The 25,596-nt window shown below is 37.1% G+C and overlaps 1 protein-coding gene across 1 annotated transcript in view; it reads right to left on the bottom strand.

The window, feature by feature from the left end:
* Window positions 1-1,709: 1,709 nt before the first annotated feature.
* The window catches only part of LOC131072468 (uncharacterized), a 53,793-nt gene continuing 29,906 nt past the window's right edge, over window positions 1,710-25,596 (bottom strand). Inside the window, exons 2-5 of the mRNA XM_058008633.2 lie at window positions 2,732-2,846; window positions 2,424-2,505; window positions 2,167-2,218; window positions 1,710-2,015 (exon numbers count right to left, since the gene is read on the bottom strand). Coding sequence (XP_057864616.1) covers window positions 1,953-2,015; window positions 2,167-2,218; window positions 2,424-2,505; window positions 2,732-2,846 — 312 coding nt within the window. The 3' untranslated portion in view covers window positions 1,710-1,952. The remainder of the gene's footprint in view (window positions 2,016-2,166; window positions 2,219-2,423; window positions 2,506-2,731; window positions 2,847-25,596) is intronic.

Below are 25,596 nucleotides of genomic sequence, written 5' to 3'. Positions count from 1 at the left end.
GCTGGAAATGCCAAAAATGAAACTTCCTAAAAAATAGGAAAAAGCAAAAAAGCAAGCTTTCTAAAAATAGAAAGTTGTCCAAATTCGTCCAAATCAATTGCGATCTTCGTCCTTGGGCCTCTCTAAGCACTCTGGTGGTGTTCACACTTCGGAATCACATAACTTGCAAAAACTAACTTTCAATCGTCAAGGCTTGAAATGCTCTAAACTAGACAAGGCTTGGTGAAACTGCAGCAAAAGGTCACAGGGTACCAACAAAACCCTAGAAAGCAAGAAAATCACACAACTTGCAAAAACTAACTTTCAATCGTCAAGACCTGAAATGCTCTAAACTAGACAAGGCTTGGTGAAACTGCAGCAAAAGGTCACAGGGTACCAACAAAACCCTAGAAAGGAAGAAAATCAGAGGGTCCCCATTTGCAATGGGGCGATGTGTGAAAAAGGTCACAATAGGTCTTTCTCACAATCTTGGCACAAATAGTGATTTTGTTCAAGAGAGGATAAAGTATCCTTGAATATTTTATTCTAATGTTCGGTATATGATAAAACATACACCAACAATACCTACATTATCTTTAAGTGTTATGTAATTTGAGATATACATATCATTGTTAAATTTTGTTTTCTTCTAAACAACTTTCTAATGATCAAGAAAAATGTGGGATTCACACCCATTTTTCCCTACAAGGTTGAATGTTTAAAATCATCCTTTTGGGCTATCCACGTCCACATTATTTTTTGTTATATCGCTCTTCTACTCTTGACTATCCAATCATTCTTCTAGTCGTTAAAGGTGAAACACATTTATTGGATTGATTTTCAAGAAAACACATTTATTGGAAAATCTAAAATATTGATTTTCAAGATAATTAAATACTTAGCTATAGATATCTTTGGCTGGAAACACTATATATCCTCTCTACATACACAATCCTAAATAAAAATGGTTTGTTATTCATTGTTACTGCCATAGCTTGTAATGGTGCATGTTCCAAATTTGTGGCACATACACTAGGGGATTATTAGAAAACAGCCCCGCAAATATATTGTTGTTGAAGCATGAGTAAGATAAGCATGGGTAAGATAAGCATGCGTATCTTACCCAGAACTACAAAAGGATGGCACTGTAAAGATAGATGAGTCTTGATGGCTTCTGCATAATTGTTATATGATAAATATTTCTTTCTTTCAGCATTCACCAAGTGGTCACTACCTAATATATGGTGGAGGTGAGTATGTCTTTAGGTGGTATTTGCGTGCCCTTGAAACTTGTCTCACTATTTTATCAATCCCAGTCCCACGAACCTGCTATAATCATAGTATAGTAGCGATAGTTGCTTCATAAATTACTTTATGTTTTCAAATTGTTGTGAAAGTGGCGAATAAAAAACTTCATATCAAAGATAATTAGATTGATTTTTTTTAAATTAAAATGCATTTATAAATTCATTATTTGGTCTAAAAAAACATCTATAGGAACTGAGAATGTTATGGATCTTATATACCTTTTTGACCAACGTAGGGGCAGAACAGAGAATAAAATTCTGAAAGCAATTTGAGATTGAAAATGAGCATTTTAGGGATGTAAACAAATTGCTTATGCCGGCCACAGAATATGATTTACTTCTCCTTTCTACTGTAATTTTTTTGGAGGTGGCAGGCAGGGGGGTGTGAGGAACGATGAATTCATTTTATCACTTGCCATGATCAGTCACAATTGTTGTAGACATAAATGGATTAACATTAGCTGGTCCATAAATTCTCGTACACAGACTGAAACTCTGATGTAATCCTAGAACAAGCTTTTACACATTGTGAATAGTTAAAAACATCCACAGACCACTTAAGATTTCTCATAAGTATTTTTTCAAAGTTATAAACAAAGAGCTAAAATAGAGACATAGAATAGGTCGTCAGCAAGAACTTCATTAGGGAGGCTTCCAAGAATGCGGTTAAAACCTTTCAGCTAGCAAAGGAAATCGCTCCAACAATGATGTTACTGCTTTAATAGCAACCTGCCACAGGTATTAACTTTAAGAATGAGTTGGGACTTAAAGAAAAAGATTGGAACACAGAACCAATACGTACTCTTTTGAGTTGTTCTTATTTTTCGTTATTTGGTTTTAAATGCTATAGCAAAAAGAATGTAAAAAGATCTGTATGTACCAGTGCCATATCACCAGGCTTTGTAGCAGGCTCGACACTATCTCTTCCATAACTGCAAATACAAAAGTTGCTTGAGAATAGGTAACTCTTCTTAAATAACGTCTCTGCTATAAACACACAAGCTCCAACAGATAATGCTCAGAAGAAATTTTGGAAGACAGATTAAAAATGACTAACAAATTATAGAACACCATTTAAATCTACAGATTCATCAACATTCAACTGCAAGAACAAAAATTGAAACGGTCTAGACTTACATTATTTGCCGTTTTCCTTCAAATATTTCACAACGATAAAAACTGCACCCTTTGCTGAATGGAAAAGTTTTTCCTCTCCACTCTGAGGGCAAAAAAGTAAGTAATACTATGTAGTATCAATTATAAACCAAAAGTAGATCAACTTCACCAAGTTTCAAGGTAAATTAGACACTTGACCTAATTTTTATGAGCAAAAAGAGAATGAAGAGAAATATACAAAATCCAAAATTCAAACATATCTCGTTAAGGAAAATCATTGTGATTCTTCAAGTTCCTTATAAATTTTAGAATTACTTCTTATTACCTACCAAGGTGCCATGTTACCCCAACAGCAGATGCATCCTGACTGGTGATATCATCAATCACAAATTGCAAGTCTGTACTCACAGCATCAGTGAACCTCTTAAAAAAGTCGAGAATATCCTGCAATAGTATTAAACATCTCATCCTAAAGAAGGAGCTTGCATTTGCAACTCAAGAATGGATGAGAAAATTAGCACAAAAGTACTAAAGAAATAACTGAGTAATGTAGCACAGATGTAGTGCTTATAAACTACAGATAATACAAGGGAAACAAGCCTTTCAATGCTCTTAAATTATTGAATAAAATGCAATAAGGAATTAGTGAAAAACAACAGTTTCTTGGATACATAATCAAGATATGATGCTTTACAAATTGCACAGAACTGCATTGACTGTCAGAGAAGATATAAAACCAAAATAATAATTAATAAACAAGTTCTGATGTGATGCACTTGTAAGGGTTTCTCTTCCAGGATATTAATACACAGGCAGCCTGCTTAAAAATTCTCCTCATACATTGATTAATAACAGATTTATAGATCCTCACATTGTCAAGGAGCATACTTGGAGATGATGGGCATTTGGACAATTTATATCTTAAATCTCAAGAACAGTAATGGCAGATTTTAACTCCTACCAAATCCTCTGGTTAGAGATGACCTCCCCAAAACCTGAAACTCACATCCCATGCAAAGAGTGCATGCAAACAAGAATTCTTTGTGACCCAGTTCATAAAATGAGAGTTCTTAGCAAAGAAACAAGACTCACCAGGACTTTGCGAGTCTCGAGCCAGGTGACCCTCGGCGAGTCCCGGGGGCTCAAACTCGGACTCGGCCAAGTCTAGGCAAGACTCACTAAGTCTCGCGGACCCGCTGAGTTCGAGCGAGTCCCATCTCTTGGACTTGGCCAAACTCAAATTTTATTTATTTTTTAAATCTCAAATTTAATCCCTTTTTGGTTTATGACATGCCCTCAAATTATACATGAAATATAACATAATTTAGCTCTCCATCTTTGTTTTCAAGTCAGTCTCATTCTCTTCATCAGAATATATACATAAAATATAACATTTAAGTATTGACTTATTCTTTAAGTTATTTTTCATATATATATTGGCAGGATGTTTGAGAGTGGTTTCAGATCTCTAGGAGTTATAATGCAAATTCTAGGTTTTAAAAGATATCATAAATTTACAGACAGTCAAATTTTAGTAATCAGCAGGCTCCTAGCAGCATTCTCTTACTCTCGCTATCTCTCACTTTATCTGCCTTGAACTCTAGACCTATCTCTCTCTCTATCACTCTTACTCTATTCCCTCTCTCTACCTCTCTCTATCTCTCTCTCCTCTCTCCCCCAAAATTTAGGCCTCTCTCTACCTCTCTTACTCTATCCCCTCTCTCTACCTATCTCTCACTCTCTCCTCTCTCCTCTCTCCCCCAAAATTTAGGTGTATTTTGAAATTAACTACTGCTGCATATATGTGAAAATGCAAGCTGTCACAAACTCACAAAACAAAGAGATCCAAGACCAAGTTGGAAAGCATTTCTGAGAGTATTTATTTTTTCTCTAAAATTCTACATACACAGTATATTAATGCCATCTTCAATTAGTATTTGCTTGGTCACGAGACAGCATTCATGGCTCAATCAATAGTCCAATTTCCTGAATAGTATCTAATGTTTAATTGCTAAAGCCTCTCGATCAGTATTTAAGAGTATGTCATAAGGATATGAGGGATTCACACACTGAGTATCCCTTAGTATTGCAATTATAGTAGTCATATATCTAACCCAAAGTTGCAAATTCATATATGACCTTTTGGTTTCAAATTCTAATTTATTTGCATTCCGAAATTGATAAATATGATAGCTTTACTTGTTTTTGGATCAAACATGGGATGGAAGGGCAATTTTCAAAAGAATATATACATCTTTTGAAGTACAGCATGAAAATATATTTTAAATTCTTATCCCTTTCAATCCCTGTTGGCCTTTTATTTCTAGGTAACTTTCTGGTCCTCTGGCTAATCATTTTTCTATTGCTAACCTAATTAGATTTTTTTCTTTGTGATGTGCAATATAAACTCTAAAGTTACTAGTTTATTTTGAAATTGGCACACATTTTCAAAAATCTGATTTATGACTATTTTCTAGACTCCAATTTACAAATTATCCACAATTAGGAGTTAAATAATTTGTTGTATGGATGAAAATAAAATCACATAAGCAAATTTTATTTTTATTTTACACAAATGTGCATACATGAAATAAAAACACATTAAAAAGGTAAAAAAAAATGCATTTTGGTCAAATTCTGCTTCAATTCCTTGAAAGACGGCAAAATTCTCCCCGGGTTTGTCCGGGTTCAGCAAGGCAAAACCCACAGGCTGTGGACAGGAACCTGGCCGAACCCAAAGAGGACCGGACCAAGACCAAAACCTAGTAAGAACTGGACTAGGACCTGAGGGGTGCAAGGGAAGGACCCAGTAAAATAGAAAAAGAAAACTAGAACAACAAGAAATAACATGATTTTTTTGGTCATGCAAGATTGCCATTTCAACAAGGATGCTCCTACATCAAACAACCCGAGTAGGAAAAGACGAGTTTTGGCTCAAGAATTTTGTCTGAGTTCTTCCAAATTTCCAATGACCAGCATTGATGACTAATCTTGGATGGACTCATCCATGTCCATTCTTCAATAGTTTCGCCTTTCCATTTGACTAAATAATCTAATAACTCTTTGCCATGTGTTTGTTTAATGACTCGAGGGTTGATGATTGATTCAGCTTCTTGCCTTTCTTCTTCAAGTAACAACTACCTCCAATTTGGAAGTCACACATCTGAACCAGCACTGTCTTCACTTAGTTGACCTTCATGGAAGAGGTACAAATCCACAAAAAATTGAAGATAGGGGAAAATATCTACTATATCCAGCAACTATATCTCATGTGCATTTGTTAGAAATCGTTTAAGTTCCTTGCACAGCCCAATCATTTTCCACTTCACCTTGTAGGTCCTAAGGTCCTTTTCAGAAACCACTCTTTCCTTAGATGGGCAAGGACCAAGTCACCAACCTAAAAATTCACTTCTCTTCTTTTCAAATCAGCATGCTCTTTCTATTTGAGAGTGTTTCGTTTGAGCTGTTTTTGCTTTTGCCCTTGCACTCCATTCATGTATTCTGCAAAGTCTTCTACTTTGCACTATGCATGCTCATGTCCACCATACCTCGCAACTCATACACAACTCTTTAAACATGCCCATACACGATCTAAAAAGGTGTCTTTCTTATGCTCCTGTTAATCAATTGTAAGGGGCAAATTCAGACTTTGTCTACTACAAGACATAGAAATGAATTTCCAAGGCTTTCTATTCACCAGTTTTGTCTGGCCGTCACATTGTGCATGGTAAAGTTGAACTGAACTAATTTGGTGTTAAATTCTTCCACAAAGTCCTTCAGAAATGACCATTTAATTTTGTGTTTGTATCCAACACTACATTCCTTGATAATCCATCCAGGCAGACTACATCCTTTGAAAAATTTGTCATCATTAGTCCTCTTACATGCAACCAAATGAGCCATTTTGAAAATTCTATCAACTGTGACAAAAATGGAATCATTCCCTTTTTGTGTCCTAAGCAAGCCCAAGACAGAGTCCATACTAATATGCTCCCAAGGTCACTCTAAAAAAGGCAGTGGCTTGTACAAACCGTTGTTCTTGATCTTCCCTTTTATAAGATGACTTAATCTACAACATTTCACATACCTCTTCACCTTTGTTTCCATCTTAGGCCAATAATACTATTCCTTCAGTTGTGAAAGTTTTGTCAATCCCAAAAAGTCTACCAATCTGCCATTATGCATCTCTTTGATCAAACTTTTTTCTTGTTGAACCTTATATACACAGCTACTGTCCTCCAAATAGCAAACCTGTTTGTAAGAAGTCATCCAACCATGGGATTTGACTCCTATCTATTAGGAAAAGGTGTGTTGTACACCTTGCATAATGTTATAATGTAAATTAATATTATTTGTTGTGCGCCTAAGGGATCTAAGGATGTGTGCATCACATGGGTTAAACATATTTGGGGTCACTTTATGTGTTGTATGTAACATTGGGATAAATATTCAATGTGGGTTTGCACATTGGGAAAATATTTAATATTGGAAAAACTTAGGACCAAAAAGTAAATGTGGGGGAAATGGTTTTTTAAGCTCATTGTATTAGTCACATGGTTTATGTAATACCACTTGGTGGTTTTGTGCAAGCTTATGTCTATAAAAGCAAGCACATAAGTAGTTGTTTAAGGTTGGCTAGTTTGGGGTTGGCTTGTGTGAGCATTTCTTGTAGGCTTCACATGTGAGGGTTTGAAGCATGGATTGGGATGTTTGGTTATATGATTCTCATTTGCTTGTTCACATGGAGTACATGTAGAGAGCTTGATGCTTGAAAGGTATTCATGGAGACTCTACAAATGTATTGTAATCTTTATTGCTGAATAATACATGAGAGCTGGATACTTTGAAGCTTGAGTTTTTGCCTCTCAAGGGTTTTCTCAGGGTATATCTTGTGTTATCTTTGATTGTATGTTGTCTATTCTTTTGCATGTGAATTCTAAATACTTGTTTGCATGAATTTCTCTCTTTGGGTTATGTAGAAATGGTCATATGCAACTTCATCCTTTCACCATCCATTCAAAGTGTATTCTTACACACTTCCCAAGCTTCTTTAAAATCTGCATCATCTTTCTACAATTCTCTTATGGAATCAACAACCCATCAGACCTTCTACTACTATGATTTAGTACAAATGAGTAACTCTAAAAGAACTCAACCTATTTCAGATGATTTTGATTCAATTCAACTTAACTATTGATGTACTGCAATGTTTGATGGTTTAAGACAAGACAATCTCTTTTGGTAACAAGTAATGTATCCACTTAATAAGAGCTTGTGCAATTGCACAAAACTCTTGATATTACACAGAGTACATCCTCTTTGCATCATTTAGCTTCTCACTAAGCACACTATGGGTCTGCCATCTTAACTCAAAACAACCTCCTTTGTTGTCTAAGTAGCATCACAATCAACTTGGAACTACTTGTTGAAGTCCAATGCTAACACTGGTTTTTCAATTACCTTCTTTAAAATATCAATAACTTTCTCAGTTGCAGCAGTCCATTGAACTATTTTCTTTCACCTCTCATGGTTTGGTTATTAGAAAAAAATTCCACCGAATTTTTCAATGAACTTGCAATAGAAACTAGCCAATCCATAGAAACTCCTAGTTTCAAACATACTTCTTTGTGTAGGCCACTCCAAGATAGCCTTCACCTTTTCTACATCCATTCTCAATTCATTGTGAGACACTAAATCCTAAATAATCAACTCATTTCATATAAAATTACATTTCTTCAAATTCATAAGTGTTTGCTCCACTTTCAAATTCTCTGATATTTGTCTTGAATGCAACGTGTGTTCTCCTTTTGTATTATTGAAATTTAAAATACCACCAAGGCAATTAACAACAAACTTAACTTAGCAAGGTTTCAATAATTTGTTCATGAACCTGAAGAAAGTACTTGGTGCATTGGAAAACCCAAGTCCTTCATTTCAAATGAGTTTTCCATCCATTCCCTCTTGAATTCTTATCTAATGGTATCCACTCTCCAAGTACATTGTATAGAAGTACTTGGCTCCACTCAAACAATCCATAAGGTCATCCATTCTAGGTAATGAAACCTAGTACTTGATTGTTAACTTGTTGATGGCTCAAGAGTCAATACAAAATCTCTGCTCGCCATTCTTTGTCGGTGCTGACACTGTTGGTACAACAATTGGGCTCAAGCTCTCTCTTATCAGCCCCTTCAACAACTCCTGAACCTGGTTACTAACTTTTTCATTCTCCACAAGTGGCAGACCCATATTTTGCTTTGTTTGGAAGTCTAGAACCTGGTATCAACCTGGTATCAAGTCCATGAGATGGCTTATGCTTATTATTGTCAGGAAAGCTTTAGGAAGGTCATGAGAAATGAACTCCTTGTACTCCTTTAGAAGTTCATTCACCTCCTTTGGTATTTCACTTGACTTCTTTGCTGCCCCAACTCCCTTTGGTTTTGGAAAAAGGGCACAACATTCCTTTGCCTTCTTCTCTTCATGAATTGTTTATGTGAGACAAATAACACTTTATTACTGCTGTTCGCTTTTTCATCTTTTTCCAAATTTTCCATATCAAGTTATCTCTCAAGCTCCTTAACCCAATCTACAATTATGTGTTGGGCTTGGCCTAGGTCCCTTATGTTGAACACACCGCAAGATTGAGAGGGGGTGAATCAATCCAAATCAATTCTTTTTCAGATCTATATAACTATTAATCTTCTACTATAATTGCAAAGCATGAAAGCACAAAGCACATTGATTCAACACATGAACACCAGATTTATGTGGAAAACCTATAAGGGATAAACCACGATGAGAATCACACAATATAATAAAACTAATTACAAGGTTTTCGGCTCACTGCCAAGAAGCAATATGCACTTGGTGGACTTGCAATGCTAAGGTACACAACCTTAGGGCAAGATACAAAGAGACTTGTAGAATTGAGATGCACTATCTCAAGGCAAGATACAAAAGTCTACCAAGAGACTCATTGTCCACTGACAGACAAGGGAAATAGCTAAAACTGAAATGAGTGGGATCTCCTAATCATGAAATTGACCTTGAACCTTGGTGCCAAGTGACCAATATCATGGCAAGCAGATCTGATCATAAATATTGTCTTTGATCATTGTCACTCTGAAGATATTGCTATCAAGGCACTTCTCAACTGACTTTCGCACATCACCAACACAATACTGCTTGAATACTATTCTCATCCACTTCACAATGATTCATGCTCATTCCATACCTCAACACATACAACCATACATTCTTATATACAAAGTTGTTCATCAAAACCCTCAATTAGGTCGGCCAAAGACAGAATAAGCAATATTACATAGATTAGGCCATCTGAACCTAAAACAATCACTCCGGTCCTCTCTAGGAGAAAAAGGGGACCCAAACACATCATAATACATTCATTCAAGTAGATTCCAAAGAACCACACATGCTACCACATTTCCCAAGATCAATGCCAAACGAAATATGTAGAAAGATAATGAAACACATCAACCGGTCAGCCCAAAATCATCTTCCAATGCAAGTTACTAAGTGTGGATCACCACATGCCATGATGAGATCCATATCAACAATCTAACTCATCCTCCAAAGCTTATCCAGACCAAAAGAGCATAATCCAAACAAGATAGATCAACCAAAACAATTGAGACTCAACACAACAGAGCATGTCGAGCACATACCAACATAACTGACTTGCAGAACAAAACCAACACTTGAAAGTTGAACTGGAATATTGCACAAACCAAATGAACATGTCCTTCAAGTCGTAACCCTTGAATCCACATATCCGGAAGTCATCAAGTAATTTTCAGACCAGTCTGACAAACAACCTTACTATTGTTAGGATTCCCAAAGATACTGAGAGGGGGGGGTGAATCAATATCTAACCGGTTAATGGATTTTCTGAACTTATTAAATGAATTGCATTCCAAAACAATGTACCGGTAAACCAGAATTAAAGCAGTAAATAAGAACAATAAACACAACATAGAAAGCACACCATAACACAATATTTTTAACGAGGAAACCCGGTGTGGGAAAAACCTCGGTGGGATTTGTGACCCACAGTATTCACTTACTAGCCAATAAGTGAATATTACTGATACAATAGGGCTCTGCACATGCAGGAAGGCCAACTGCCTAGAGCTCACTGCTCAATTACAAAAGGAAGTCTCATTGACTTACAAAAATGGATTATGTAAATCCAATATCATGTACTGCTTCGGTTCAGCATCTGCTATGCCAGGTTCAATACCGGTTTAAGCTCTTGCAATAATCATAAACCTTATTCCACAATCTGCCTCAATATTCGCACATAATATCCATCTATGCATATTCCCTATTACAAATGTTCTACAAGATCTCATACTTATATATGAGCCTTATTACAATATGCCATGTTGGCTTTACAAAAATATATTACAATAAAATGCATTATGTAATAAACAAAATCTTGTTGGCCAGGGTGCCGGTAATCATCTTTTCGCTGCCGGTGAACTGTATGCCGGTGTAGAGTCTGCTGGTGCCGGTGCCTGACAGTGCTATAGGATTGTAAGGTTGCCATCAATGACAATACCTTCAATCACCTACAATTTCTCATTAGAGTGTGCATTTGCCAACAATTATCATAAAACAACAACAACTAACCTCATCATCTGAGCAATCAAAGGACCTACACACCTAATAGTACATCATTCACAAAACATAAACATTGTATCCAACTCTACACATCATGATCTTCATAATCCGAAAGAATGCAAATCATTCTTCCACTAGAACATCAAATACTCTTTCCTACATATTGAGACTTTTTGTATTGTAACCTTCCAGATCCAACTTATGTATGCAAAACATCAATACTAGGCAACATGACAACATCAAAATATCTAATTCTAGATCTTTACTGAACACTTGCAATCAAAGACAAATGGCAACCATATAAGATTGATATCTGTGACAACACAATGCATCAGCAACCATCATCTCCAAGTTTCCATACATCCCTATCATAATTGAATATATGTTGCATATTTTGCACAAACTGATTGTGACAAACCAGACAAGGTACCATTTTTTGCACATAGGACATAAGTACTAGGAAACACGAAAACATCTGAACATCTAATCCTGGATCTTTACTGAACATTTGCAATCAAAGGCAAAGAGCAACCATATAAGGTTGATATCCGTGACAACACAATGCATCAGCAACCATCATCTCCAAGATTTCATACACCCCTGTCATAATTGAATATATGTTGCATCTCCAACAAACTGTAGATGTCAAGAAAGCCAACACCACCATCAGACAAAGCATCAACATCTAAACATGAACCGCAACACCACCATCAAACAAAGCATCAACATCTGAACATAAACAACAACAACACCATCAGACAAAACATCAACATCTAAACCCATAATTAGCAACATCTGCACTAATATTTCCGAACCATGTAGTCTGTATGACTAATCATCAACTGAGCACCGAACAAATGATCAACAACTGAAGAACTGGACAACCACATCAATTGATCACCAAACAAACCATAAACTGAACATCATCAGACCATCAACCGATCACTAGGCAAATCATCGACTAAAGTACATCAACTGAACATCATACAAATCATCAATTGGATCTAAAACTGGACACACACCAAGCAGGTAGATCATATTCAACATCTGTGAAACTGATCAACTACATCAACTGATTATGACAAAGACTAGACAAGTTTGACATCAATGACAACACAAAGCAGCATTATTCAAGTTTCCACCACCTTATCTATCTATAGCTTGAATAATTGAATTATGTCATTCATAATCTAGTTGTATGCTAAAGACCAATGGCTAAACACTTAGATTACTAACATGCTGGCATATTTTTGTGTGTCAACTCCATATTCTGTTGACCTGCACTACACACATATATATATCAACCATACACAAATAGCATGAACATCTATCGATCAAATATCTCCGCATGCATGTACTCTATCTTAGCATATCTCTATGCAACCACCCTCTACACTCTAGGATCTCTATATTTATAACTACTCTCTACTTCATATACAACTACAGCAGTATATATAGGCACCTGTCCCCTAGTGCCAACAAAACCATATATAGAGTCATGCATAATTTATAAGTAAAACAACCTTGCTTTAAACCAAACTACAAGTTACATATTTATTCTATCCTACATACATCTTATGCACGATTATCAATAACTATCTTATGCCTGATTATCAATAACTATTCTTATGCATGATCACAAAGTCTTGCATTCCTATCTATAGTCAAGCACTAAATATAATGCAGGAACAAATTGCTACATTTTGGCACCACCATTCTCCCAATGCAATCATGTGTTCTATCCTCAAAACATGAAATGATACAAAACAAATAAATAGTCAAAATGAAAATTCATACACTGAACCATCAACTGGCATTGGTGTTTGTTTAGACAAGCGCACTATCTCTAGCCATTGTTACAAGATTCATAATTGACTCAAACTTGGCAAGTTGATTTTTGACTAAGGCTTACCAAATTGAAAACAAAAAATATAGAGATTTTTAAGGATTCAAATTTGTTTCATGAACCCTTCAATAAATCAACTTTAAAGACATAATTAACTAATCAAATAGAAGATATTTTGAGTGCATACACAAGTATGCATCAACCCAATGAGTACAAAAGCAGGTTTGAGCTGAAGGAAACAAGTTATCAGCAAATGAGTACCATCACACTAAGCATTAGGGAAGACTAGTTTTTATCATTTCTCATGAAGTAGATGTAGAATATCCATCATGAATATAGGCAAAGCCACACCAAAAAGGATCAAAATTTGACAATGAGAAAATTGTGTCATTGGTAGGGCACATGCCCTATAATTAGAATGCCCAACTTACAAAGGTAACACTGCGAGGCAATAGTATGGCGCGCACCATTAGACGGAAACAAAATTTTCAAAATGAAAATCAATCATGGTTGCCATATGGACTATCAAGCACCTTGGAATGGCATAGCAAATTTATGAATTTTAAAATCTATAGGTCAATAGATGGTTGTTTCATCATAGAAGTTGACTAGAAATGTTTTAAAAGTCTTTATGACACTATTGCATGCTATTGGAAACAGATGTTAAGGTTTTAGTTGTTGAAATCATGATTAATAAATAGTAATGCACACCTCGAAAACATAAACAAGGTTTTAAAAAAATAAATTGCATGAACCTTTACTAGTGGTTGAATCTGCATGATGAAACTTGCTAGGTTTGACAAATTTGACCATCCTCACCAAGTACTTAAGTCCCAAGTCTTGCAACCATGGATCAACTAAATTGCTTCAAGACTCCTTAAGCTTAAGTTTCACCAAGTTTGGGTGAGTAACTATGACTAGCATATTTGCAAAAATATATTGTACAGACTCATTATTATAGTGTGCAAAGCACTCATTTGCTAATAAGTGTGTCATGATTACTACCTAAAGACCATTAGTATCGACTACTACCAATTAAGTAATGTATTTTGTCCGTTGTTTCAATGTGTCTTTATGCCCAATAGAGGTTCTTATTATCAAAGGGAGTTGGGCACGCGGTAAAATATTTACCTAAGTAGCACAGTAGCTATGGTGCAAGCAATTGTCATTGTTATAGTGTGTCTTTATGCAAAATAGAGGTTCTTATCATCAAAGAAAATTGGGTATGCACTTTAGTATTTACCTAAGTATCATAGTAGCTATGGTGTGAGTAGTTGCCAAGTGTTGGAGAAATGCATCATTTTGTTAATTAAGGATCTCAAATCAAGCATCTAATAGGTATTCACAACCCAATTGAATCTTAAACAAATTGCAGTCAATAGCCAATGGTGCTAGGCGCTCTATTAACCAATTAGGCCAATCTGCAAGTGCTGCCACCAAATTACATGTGGATGTAATGGCTTCAACATACTCTTCACTTAATTGCTAAATGGCACTAATAGCTACTTGACCTCAAATGTGCATGCATCAAATTCTACTTTGGTCTCAGGCAACTCAGCATCTTGTTGTTTGTGAAACACCTCGTCTTGTCAAAATTAGTACCTCCTTGGAAGCCTTCTCTTCATTTGCCTTTCTCTTTCATTCTTGTTTATCTATGATGCAACAATCTTCCTCATCCAGCTCCTTCAACCATTGTTCCAAATCTTTGTGCATGAGCAACGGAACTAACAATGGCTTGACTAGTCACTCAACAGCACAAATGTGCTCCTCCAAAACTTCATCTAGTCATCCAATCTGCTTTTTAAGTGTCATTACCATCAACGCGTTAGGTCAAGCCATGATGATCTCATACTGCAACCTATGCAAACACTAACTTGCTTGAAGCATATGCTGAGTGACTTCTTTGTAAGGTTATGTTAATGCTTCAGTTGTTCACAATTGGGTTGTCGAATGGGCAGCATATTTTAATATCTTTCAGTTCAAGGCATCAGCCTCGGCAATGGCAGCTTATTGATCCTTGTTAGCCTTAGTTGATTCTTCCTGCAATTGACCCATCTCTTTCACCTACTACCTAAACTATGTGTCATTGCTAGCAATAGAGTAGCACAAATTCTTAATTGTCTTTAACAAGGCAAACATACCATGTAGTTGCATCCATGTGGTATCATCATTCTAACAATTTCTCATGTGAAAATAGAATCTTGACAAATTCAACAAATTTAGTTTCAAAGATCACTCTAGGACTCAATGCTGATATCTACAATGTGTCACTGATATGCTGCTCGCTAGCCAGAAGCTCCATGTGTGCCTTATCTATGTGTAACTCTAATTGAGGGACATCCGGCTGCCTAGTTCTTATTTGATTTGTATTGGCCACCACATGTGTGAACCATTGGGCCTCCACATTCTTTACTACCACAATAGGTGGTAATTGCACTAACACTTATTGTAGTTCGCATTGATTGTACCCAACCACTTCTAGTGCTTCAAAAATTGGAAACAACGGTCGAGATGCAGACATATTGGGTACAACCGCTTGCTGATGTGGCAATTTTCTCGTATAACATGTCTAGACTAGAGACTAAACAACTGGCTTATGGATGTGCATCTTCTTGTGGATCTTTTTAGGGACAATTGGAGGCACATATTATGGAGGGGCTCATTTTTGCTCTTCTCCTTGCTCTCAAATATCAATGCTTGTAGTGCTTTGTCTCTTTCCTTTTTTTGGAGAGAAAACAAGCATCATGCACTTACCCTTGTCAACTATAGTTTAAGCAGGTTTTGCACCTTCTTTTTCTTCAAGAGGGGATGCTTGGCCTAACAATCAATTCTCATTCTCATTGTCAAAGCCTTCAACTTTCTTTTCCTAAATTGGAAACATCACCATAGATGTGTGCACAACGGGAACAAAAACTCCTATCAACAAATACTTCCTCTAACCTTCCACATCATCCATTGTAATAACATATGGCAAAGTGTTGGTCTCATGTTTGGATGGGCTGTAAACAAAGTGGACCTTTGTGAAATGCCAATAGAATTCAAACATGGCTATTTGAAACAATTTTAGCACTTATAGGTGACATCTCCATTGATGTATGTACTGTAAATTTAAGGGCCTTTGCCCATACTTGCATTACATTTGATTGCACAACCACTTCAAATGCATCATGGGATAAGCACATTAGGCATTTGAATCCCCTGATAGGAAGTAGGTGGGGTTTTCCCACTCTCTTGACTATAATGGAGGTATGGAAATACAATACATGAAGGATGAGTAAAGACCCAAAATAAAAATGTGCTTTCACCCCAAGAAACAAACGAACTCAGGCCTAATGTCCACCACTAACACTCGCATTCCCCAATTTCTTTCTACTAGCTATTGATCCTTGTTCCTCTTTAGGCAAGTTCTTCATAGCACATTCTTGGTCTTCATATGACTCCTCCTTGAGGTCCTTCATTTCATTGCAATTTAAACTTGTTAACTCAAAGATGGTCTTTGGATTAACAGCGATCTACACATCCTCTCACAAATGCAAAATGCCATTATGGAACTGTTGTGACGTATTCACACATCGCCCCATTGCAAATGGGGACCCCTACTTTTTGCTTTCTAGGGTTGGTTTTCTTGGTCTTTTAGGTTCTTGGCTATTAATCTTTGCATTGGAGAGTTGCCAGTGAGCTCGTTAGGATAGGATGGTCTGCTTAGGCTCAAATGGGTCAATAGGTGGTCCAGGTCAAGGTCTCTATTGAAAGTTTCCTCTTAGTTAGGCCTGGGTCTTGCTTCTAGGGTTGAGTCTTGATTGAGTTTGAGGAAGTCTTTGTATCATGCTAGGAATCTTGACCTATGTCATTGAGTTAAGGAAGTGAATGGAGGTATGTGAGCAGGTGTTCTCAAGGATTCTTCCCTTTGAGGGTTTGAGATTGGTCCAATTGATGAATGATGAAGTTCTTTTACTTCTAGGCATTGATTGATGTGAAACTGACCTATTTATCCTTGGAAAAGGCCTAACGACCAAGCCTAGACTTGAAAATTTGAGAGTTGAATAAGAATTTGAGCACAAATGCAAAATTTGCTCCTAACCCTTCCAAAGGGACAGGAGCGAAATCTTCCTTAGCTCCCTTTTGACTCCTATTTTGGACAAAACCTTCACTTTAAGGCGTGGATGGGGAGGAAACTAGCTTGAATTAACCTTTTGGATGCCTTTAATCAAACAGAGACTTGGAAATTTGGAGAGAACGTCAAGAATTTGAGCATTATTGCAAAATTCGCTCCAGACTCTTCTCTTCCCCCCAGTTAAGACCTCAAAGCTTGCTCCTACGCCTTGACTGAGTGAGAAATGATCTATCCATGCCTTTGGAAGTGAGTTGCAAGCAAGTGAGATGAGGAAAAGTGAAGAATTTGTGCAAAGAAGCAAATTTCGCTCCTAACCCTTCCAAAGGGTCCAGAGCAAATTTCCTTGGATCTCTCTTCTTGGTCCATTTGCATCATAAACCTTGTCCCTATGGCGTTATTGAGAGAGATTCGATGTGTACAACGAAGTGAAGTGATGAAAAGTAAGGGATTCGAACATAATTGCCAATTTCGCTCCTGACCCTTCCAAAGGGTCCAGAGCGAAATCCTCCAAAAGACTTAATTCCTCACCAAAAGCATCGAGTGGACATCACTTTGAGAGCAAATTGGCTTAAGTATGATAAGGTAAGGGTGGAAAAGACAAGTCCTAGGCAAGTTGAGTGTGAATAGAGTCTAGAAAAGAAAATTTTGCTCCAAACCCTTCCAAAGGGTCCAGAGCGAAATTCATCTAAGCTCCTAACCCTTCCAAAGGGTCCAAAGCGAAATTCCTAGAAAGACTCTCTATTTTGCCTAATGCACTAAAAGAACCTTGCTTTAAGCTAAATTGATGGCAAATTGACTTGATCATGATAGGAGGAGGTTTGATAAGTTAAGTTCAAGGCAAAGTGATGATGAATGGAAAATGAATGGTGCCAAAAGACAAATTTCGCTCCTGACCCTTCTGAAGGGTCCAAAGCAAAATTTCCTAAAACCTCTATTTGCTCCTTGTTTGGGGTCAAAATCTTGGTTCCTAAGGCATGGTTGAGAAAAGCTTGATGTATATTTGCCTTGAGAAGTGGATTGGGGCAAAGGAAATGATGAAATTTGAACTAAAATGCAAATTTCGCTCCTGACCCTTCCAAAGGGTCTAGAGCGAAATTCATCTAAGCTCCTGACCCTTCCAAAGGGTAATCCTTAGAAGGGCCTAATTTGTCACCAAAAGCATTGAGTGGACGTCATTTTGAGGGAAAATGAACTTGATTGAGATGGAAGGAGGACCTAAAGCTAAGACTAAGAGCAAGGTTGAACGAAGTATGAGAATTTGAGTGCAAGTAGTTATTTCGCTCCTGACCCTTCCAAAGGGTCCAGAGCGAATTTCTTCAAGAAGCCTTGTACCTTGCTCAAACCTTTGAAGTTTGAACCAACCCATTCCTAGGCATTTTTGAAGGCAAGTGACTTGATCTTGATAAGGTAAGGGTGAGAGATGAAGTTCTAGGAAGGAAAAATTCAACCTTAGGAAGAAATTCGCTCCTGACCCTTCCAAAGGGTCCAGAGCGAACTTCTTCAATGGACCCTGAACCTTGCCTTAGCTCCTAAACGACCCCATTCCATGGCAATTTTTGAGAGCAAATGACTTGTCTATGCCTAGAGGGAACACAATTATGAAGTCTAATGCCTTAAAGAATGAGTTATGATTAGGGAATTAAGTGAAATTGCTAAATTCGCTCCTGTACCTTCCAGAGGGTCCAGAGCGAAAATCTCATTATAGGTCTTGTCCCTGGAGAGGGTCCGAAACGAATTTCAGTATAGGGCCTACCTTCCAAAGGGTCTAAAGCGAAATTAATCCTAATGCCTTCTTGTTGATGATTTAAGGTAAGAAATGCTATGTTAGAATGAATATATTATGTATACTTAATCATCTTTTGTTTGTTTTGCAGATCAACAAAATCAAGTTCGAGGGAGATCAAGCCAAGACAAGGGCGACCTCTTCAAGTGTTCAAGGAGTTGCAAATAGTAAAGTTGACCATCCTCAGGAACCTCATTCTACCGCATGGAGAAACCATAGGATGTCAAAAAGAAGGATCTTACAAACACTTCAAGGCGAAGTGAGCTACTAGAGGAGGAGTGACTCGACCGTGAAGAGGCTTCATCAAGCACAAAAGAGTCAAGGAGAGGTACATCAGTCGTCGAGTACATCGAGGACGAAGGAAGATCGACCAAGGTCAGTGCAAGCATACGTTGAAGAAGCAGATAGTTTCTGAAGAGTTAATCAAAGTTAGCTTCTCATCATCATCACATTGAATATCAAAAAATACAACGTTCCTTGATTAACCAAGTACAAATGCAAGACAAGGTGGCATCCCAGTCACTGTTCCTCCAGTCAGATAGGTCCACATTAGCATGTCTAGATTCAATGTACCTGACTCACCAGTGATGGCACAAACTTTGAGGCACCTATCCCAGTTTCCTATTGGTTCACAAGCATTGAATGTGATTTTCTCATTGGCTAAAGATAAGTTTGTTGTAACAAACCCTAATTAGGGTTTTCATCTTGTAATCCTAGCCATTGATTGTAAATCAATCAGAGCCATTGAAATGTAAAGATCTCTCTATATAAAGCTCTGGCTCTTCATTTGTAAAGGTTAATAGTGGGTTAATAGAGGTTAGAATAGCTAATAGTCAATAAAATAGAATAGCAAATAGAATAGCAATTAGAATAGAATAGGAGGAAAAGGCAAGAAATTGTTGCCTAAATTGTAAATGAACTCCATTTTCATTGAAGTTATGGTGAAGTGTGTTGTTTCTTTGCAATATGCATGGTTTCTTGTTGAATCTTCATTTTTAGATGGTAAATGATTAGATTGAATGAAAGAAGTTACTGAATGTACTCACGTGGAATCCGCCTAGACCAAACCACTAGCCTCTTACTGATTGTAAGTGCGCCCTGCGTGGTCAACTGGCATAGAATGAGCTTAATCTCGAGTCGTTACGCGTCTATTGTTCATGCATTAACTTGAATGGTGATCAGTGTCTAATGGTGTAACGATTTGAATATATTCAAAGCATCCCTTAGAAGATCGCACTAAGTTGGTGTCAGATTGCAACCTGATGGTGAGACCCAACCCAGTAGGACTCCACCTAGTTGTTCATCTATCTTCTCGCATTCTAGGTCTTAGAGTAGACTTTCTGAGCCTTTCACCTTTTGCTATTTCTTTATTTCCCAATGAGTAGATAGGACTTGAGATCCAGCAAATCAAACGCTCAGGCATTCAAACGTCATTCAAACATAAGTCCCCTTGTGATTCCAGCATAATCACATCAGACCAAATTGAGCTTATCCACACGTAGAGACCCTACATATATGAACCTTGGAGTTATTTCAATTGATCCTTAGGCAAATCTCCAGCATTCGAATAACTTTGTTCAAGAGAGGACAAGATACCTTGGTATTTTATTTTGTGTTCGCATGTGCATAAAAAACACATCAACAGGAACCTACCAACCAAAAACTGCACCAATTTTTTTGCATTACCAAGAAATGGCAATTTCTATAACCTATGCACACCAATTTTTATCAAGGACTGCCCTTGTGCATTCCCCTTGTGCTTCTTAGTATTGTTTGGCCTCTATACTTCATATACATACTCACCATTGTGTGCCCATCACCTTTTCTACAGGTGAGATTTTTCTCTCCAATTTTAAACATAAAAATGTGCTCTAGATCTTCCTTCTATTCACATCGGTTAGGGTCTATTACTCACATTAATTTGAGCTCCAAAGTTGCAACCATAGCTCCTCCTAAATTATTCATTCGAGTGATGTTTTCTTGTGTTGTCTCCACATTTTTATAGTTGCTACTAGGACCTACTAGTGCTTTCTCAAATGGTTTGTCATTGCATTGCCATTGTTATGCCCTACAACTACTTTGTAACTCCTTGCTAGCTGCTCTACAAAAATACATCAAAACTAAATGCACTCAATGTGCTCTCAAACAAGTTTTATCTTCAACAAAAAGCTTACAAGTTTGGTAAATTTGCAAAGGACAAATTGCCTCTTTTATAAAAGTGTCCAACACCTTGTGATATCAATTGTGCTTATTGATGACAAATTTCTTCCTATGCCTCGACCACTTCTCTTGATGGCACAAGTTCCATTGAATTGATTTTTTGGTTCCCAAAGAGATCTTAGGTCATCACTTATCCACCAACTATACTCAAACATTTGTCTTCTCATCACTAAGTCATCATCCAATTAAAACTCTCCACTAACCTATAGCACTATGAGCATCCCCATGTGTAGATTTGGCTTCCTACATGGCCTTTTGTTTGTCACTTCTCATTCCTTGTGCATTCTTTTGAGCTACTACGGTGCCTTCCTCAAAAATAAAAGAAGCGCAATCTCTTGCGCTTTGAGCTTAATTGCTTATGCATGTAAGAGGAGATTCTCTCCTAATGTGCACAATGTATACCCTGTATATGGAAACACATATTATCAAGAGTTGCACCTAATCATAGGCAATGATTAAAAATCCTTTCAATTCAATGTGCAATTGTGTAGTGTACATCTACCCCAATCACTCCCAATTGACGACACAAAGGGATAAATTGTGTATCATTGTAATGTATACTCTTATATAGCAACTTGAGAATATGAGATGTGGTGAAATTACTTTCTGCACATGCTAGACACATTGCACAATTGTACTATTCTCCAAAAAGTGCAAATAAAAAATTCTACTTTTTTCAATGGATGATTCCTATAACTAGAGACAATGCCTTTGGTAAGAATGTTCCTACACATGAAATGGAATTCTTGTGATCATGTGGAAAGATTATGTCATTAAACCTTTCGAAGAGATTAAATTAAAAGATATTCAAAGAAATAATATACATTAAAGAAAATAACAAGAAAGTAAGAACCTACAATAACCTATTGGTCAAAATGACCTTATTGCTTAGAATGAGAAAGAAATAATAAGAAATCAGCCAAGTGTAGCTTGGCATAGGCCACCTACCATGTTCCAACCTTGCAAAATGACACAATATCATTGCTTTGCATGGTGCTATCCAAGGATGACCACTTGCATGTTAACATCGAATTTTGGTCAATGTCATTCTACTAGGGGAAGCCAATTACTAGTGCATACCACGGCCATGAGTCTTACAAGTTGGGATATAAACCATCTATTATCCTCCTACAAAGATCCATTACAGAAAACCTCTAGTGTTTGCGAATTTGACACACACACCGCCTAAATTGCATAGTACCCTTTGGCATACATGGTACTACATTTGTCCCCAAACTGCAATGTGTTGAGATAACACATTCTAATCATGATGCAACCAAATGTGTATCAATTGCTCTTGAGAAATCCTTTCCTGGCAAAATTGTCTACCATTGAGGCAAGATTGTGCAAATGGTATATCTTGTTCTGTGTGCCCTTGCCTTGACATCCTCTTTTGAAACATGTTTCCTTCTACTTTGCAAAGTTCCATGTAAGGTTGTCTATCGACCATTAATCTATATTCTCCATGTGCAGATCTCTAATGCTTGTGAGAAAATAAATAAAAAGTATCAATCATAACACATTTGTAAAGCTAACAAATTGAAGTGAAATCTGCAATGGTGTCTTTGTGGTGGAGTTGTCATGTGTCAAGGAGTCTATATTCTCCATAAGTTGCATCTCTACACAAGCTTGATGCTTGCAAATTTGAAAAATATACATGCAATAGGAGATTTATTAATGGGGACATGTCCAAATATGATCTTCATAGATTTGAGTAACAATGCAACCCTAGGCTTGGTTGGAACATTAGGTTTGAATTTGCACACCCATTCTTGAGATTTCTAGGTTTGGCATGCATCTCAACAAACCTTCTAATTGACTATAAATCAAGGTGCATTTCATACAGTTGTAAATGCCCTTCCTATCAAGTCCTATACACCAACCAGCCATCTATCTATGATTACCTTAAATTCTACTTCCGATGCACTTTCCCAATCCAAGATTCATTTAAGTGCTTTTTCTAGTATGTTCTAGGTGCTAGAAGTAATTTAATATAAATCCTCAAGATCCCATTCTTCTATATGGACAGACTCACACACTAACAAAACAATCACTCACTTTTCTCCCTTCTCAAGGCCCATTGTGTGTTGATTAGATATACATCTGCACTTGCTTGGAGACAAACCAGTTGTCCCAATAATGCAAAGTTTTGCTTTGCTTCTTCCATGTCAAGAAAGTCACAATCTAACCGAAAGCCAGCTCATTTGATATTGACCTCAACATCTATCAACATGCCCAAAGATGTCTCACTTATGTTATATGCTAAGTAAAGTATATGTGATGAAGATGTTAAGGTAGGTTGCCCCATGGCTACCCAAGCATCTCATGTAAACACATTGACTTCAAATCCTATATTAGTAATCACATTGTGTAATTGATACCCATTCATTTTTAAACTTAGTAGTAATTTAACACCATACCTTGTCTCAAGTGTGCACAAAACCTTATATGGATCTAGTTCTATATCAAGTGAGCTTCTCCAAGAATTGTTTCAATTAGGGAAGTACACTTCCTTGTCAAAAGAGAAGCAAAATGGCAATTTATACAGTAGTATCTCCTCTTTTGTCTACATTTGCATCATCTCTTATATAGACATCTTGGGGAGTCAGAGACATTCCACAAGATCAACCCTTGACATGCATTTGACAGAGGAGGATTTCATCCCTTCTCAAGATGTTGTCTTTGTGTGTGCATCTTTCCTTGGGCTCTAATGGCCCATGAGAAAAGTTACGTTATTATTGTTGAACATACCCCAAGATTGAGAGGGGCAGGGGGGTGAATCAATCTTGAATAATACTTTAAAACTTAAGGCACAATTCAATTCCGCAAACCCTTAATCTCATCAATAGCAATAAAAGATAAAGTAATGAACACATGCACAAGAGAACACTAGATTTATGTGGAAAACCCAAGAAGGGAAAAACCACGATGAGTGTTAACTCACACTATATGAACAATATTACAATTTGTTTTAGGGCTTACTGCTTGTTGATGTGTGTTTTACGCACATAACAATACAGAATAAATTACCAAGATAATTTACCCTCTCTTGAACAAAATCACCTCAGATGCTAAGAATGAGATCAACTAAAATGATTCCAAGGTTTCTACATGTCAAGTCTTGATGAGTGGGTAACTCAATGGTTGATGTGAATTGTTGTGTTTCACTTGGGGGCTTACGCAAATGTTTGGATTATCATGAATGATGCAGAATAGGTGTGCTGACAACTTGAGGTTTATCAATATGGCTCTGGATTTACTTCTTACTAAAAAATGGGCAAAAGGAATAGGGTTCAGGAAGTCTATTCTAAGCCTAAGAATGTAGGAAATGATGAATGGATTTAATGGAATCAAACCAGGCAAGGTCTCACAATAAGGTATTGACACAAGCTTAGTGCAATCGTCTAAGGTATACTTAAAGATTTTCAAGCTACCACCATCAAACGTTGACACCATCCAAGTTGACGCTTGTCAAAGGACGCCTAATAGTTGAAGTTATGCTTACTTAAATTCCAATTGACCACACAAGGTGCACTTACCAGCGGCAAGAGGCTAGTGGTACGGACTAAGGATTCCACACAAATGAATTCAACAAATCTTTCACTCAATCTAACATACATGAAAATAAATTCTAATCTAACTTGGAGGAATTGAGAACAATGAATGCAAATACAACACTTGAAGAGCAAAATCACCAACAATTGAACAATGATTAGGATTCAAATAGCTACAGCATATACCAACAATTCTACAAAAACTCTCTCTTACAAATGAGACAAGGAGGCATATATAGAGTCTCTTACAAAATGGATGGCCCAGATTGATCTAAGATCAACGACCGAGATCATGCCAACAAAACCCTAGAATTGCCCTAATTAGGGTTACACCAAAAATGGTGCCACCAACATATGGCCCAATGAAAAGGTACCTAGTCATCAAATAGGGAATCTTTAGAAGATTCCTCCTTGCATCTCTCTCTCTCCTAGCATACTCCAAGAATCTAGCCAATACTGAATCTAACTCCTCCATGGAAATGCTAGGCAAGGTATCCTGCTGTAAATCAATTACATCCAGTGAGTCCGAGCAAGCATTCAAAGTGTTCTCCTATTCTGGCATGAGCTTCTGCGAACTATGAACATGAATCAATAAAGAGACCAAGTCATCTATCTGACTTTTCTTCAAAGAGTCCAACTGACAAAAATACATAAATTTCATCTTGTCTCTTAATTCGGCTAAGTGTAAACCACTAGCATCACTAACATCAACGCCCAATAATTCCTCAATCGAGGCAAGGATCTTCATCTGAATGTCCTGAATTAATCCTTCCATCTCCATACAACTCGACTGCGCGTTCTCATAAGTTGATTTCTTCATGGCTAGTGAACAATACCAGCCATGGAAATCATATCTGTTTCCACTGTGCACAATGTTCTCGCTGACCAAGGTGGAATTAGGAATCTTCTTCAAAGCCTGGAGGCGTGGAATAGTCTTCTCTTGGATAGGCCGGAATTCTTCCCAAACTCCCTCCAAATACTGGATTCTGAATACGAGCCATGTTGTCCTATCATATGCATGGACAAACTGAGTG

The sequence above is a fragment of the Cryptomeria japonica genome, chromosome 6 (assembly GCF_030272615.1).
Source record: "Cryptomeria japonica chromosome 6, Sugi_1.0, whole genome shotgun sequence".
Taxonomy (NCBI): domain Eukaryota; kingdom Viridiplantae; phylum Streptophyta; class Pinopsida; order Cupressales; family Cupressaceae; genus Cryptomeria; species Cryptomeria japonica.
Note: the sequence above shows the minus strand (reverse complement) of the source record. Positions and strands in the feature narration are given on the sequence as shown.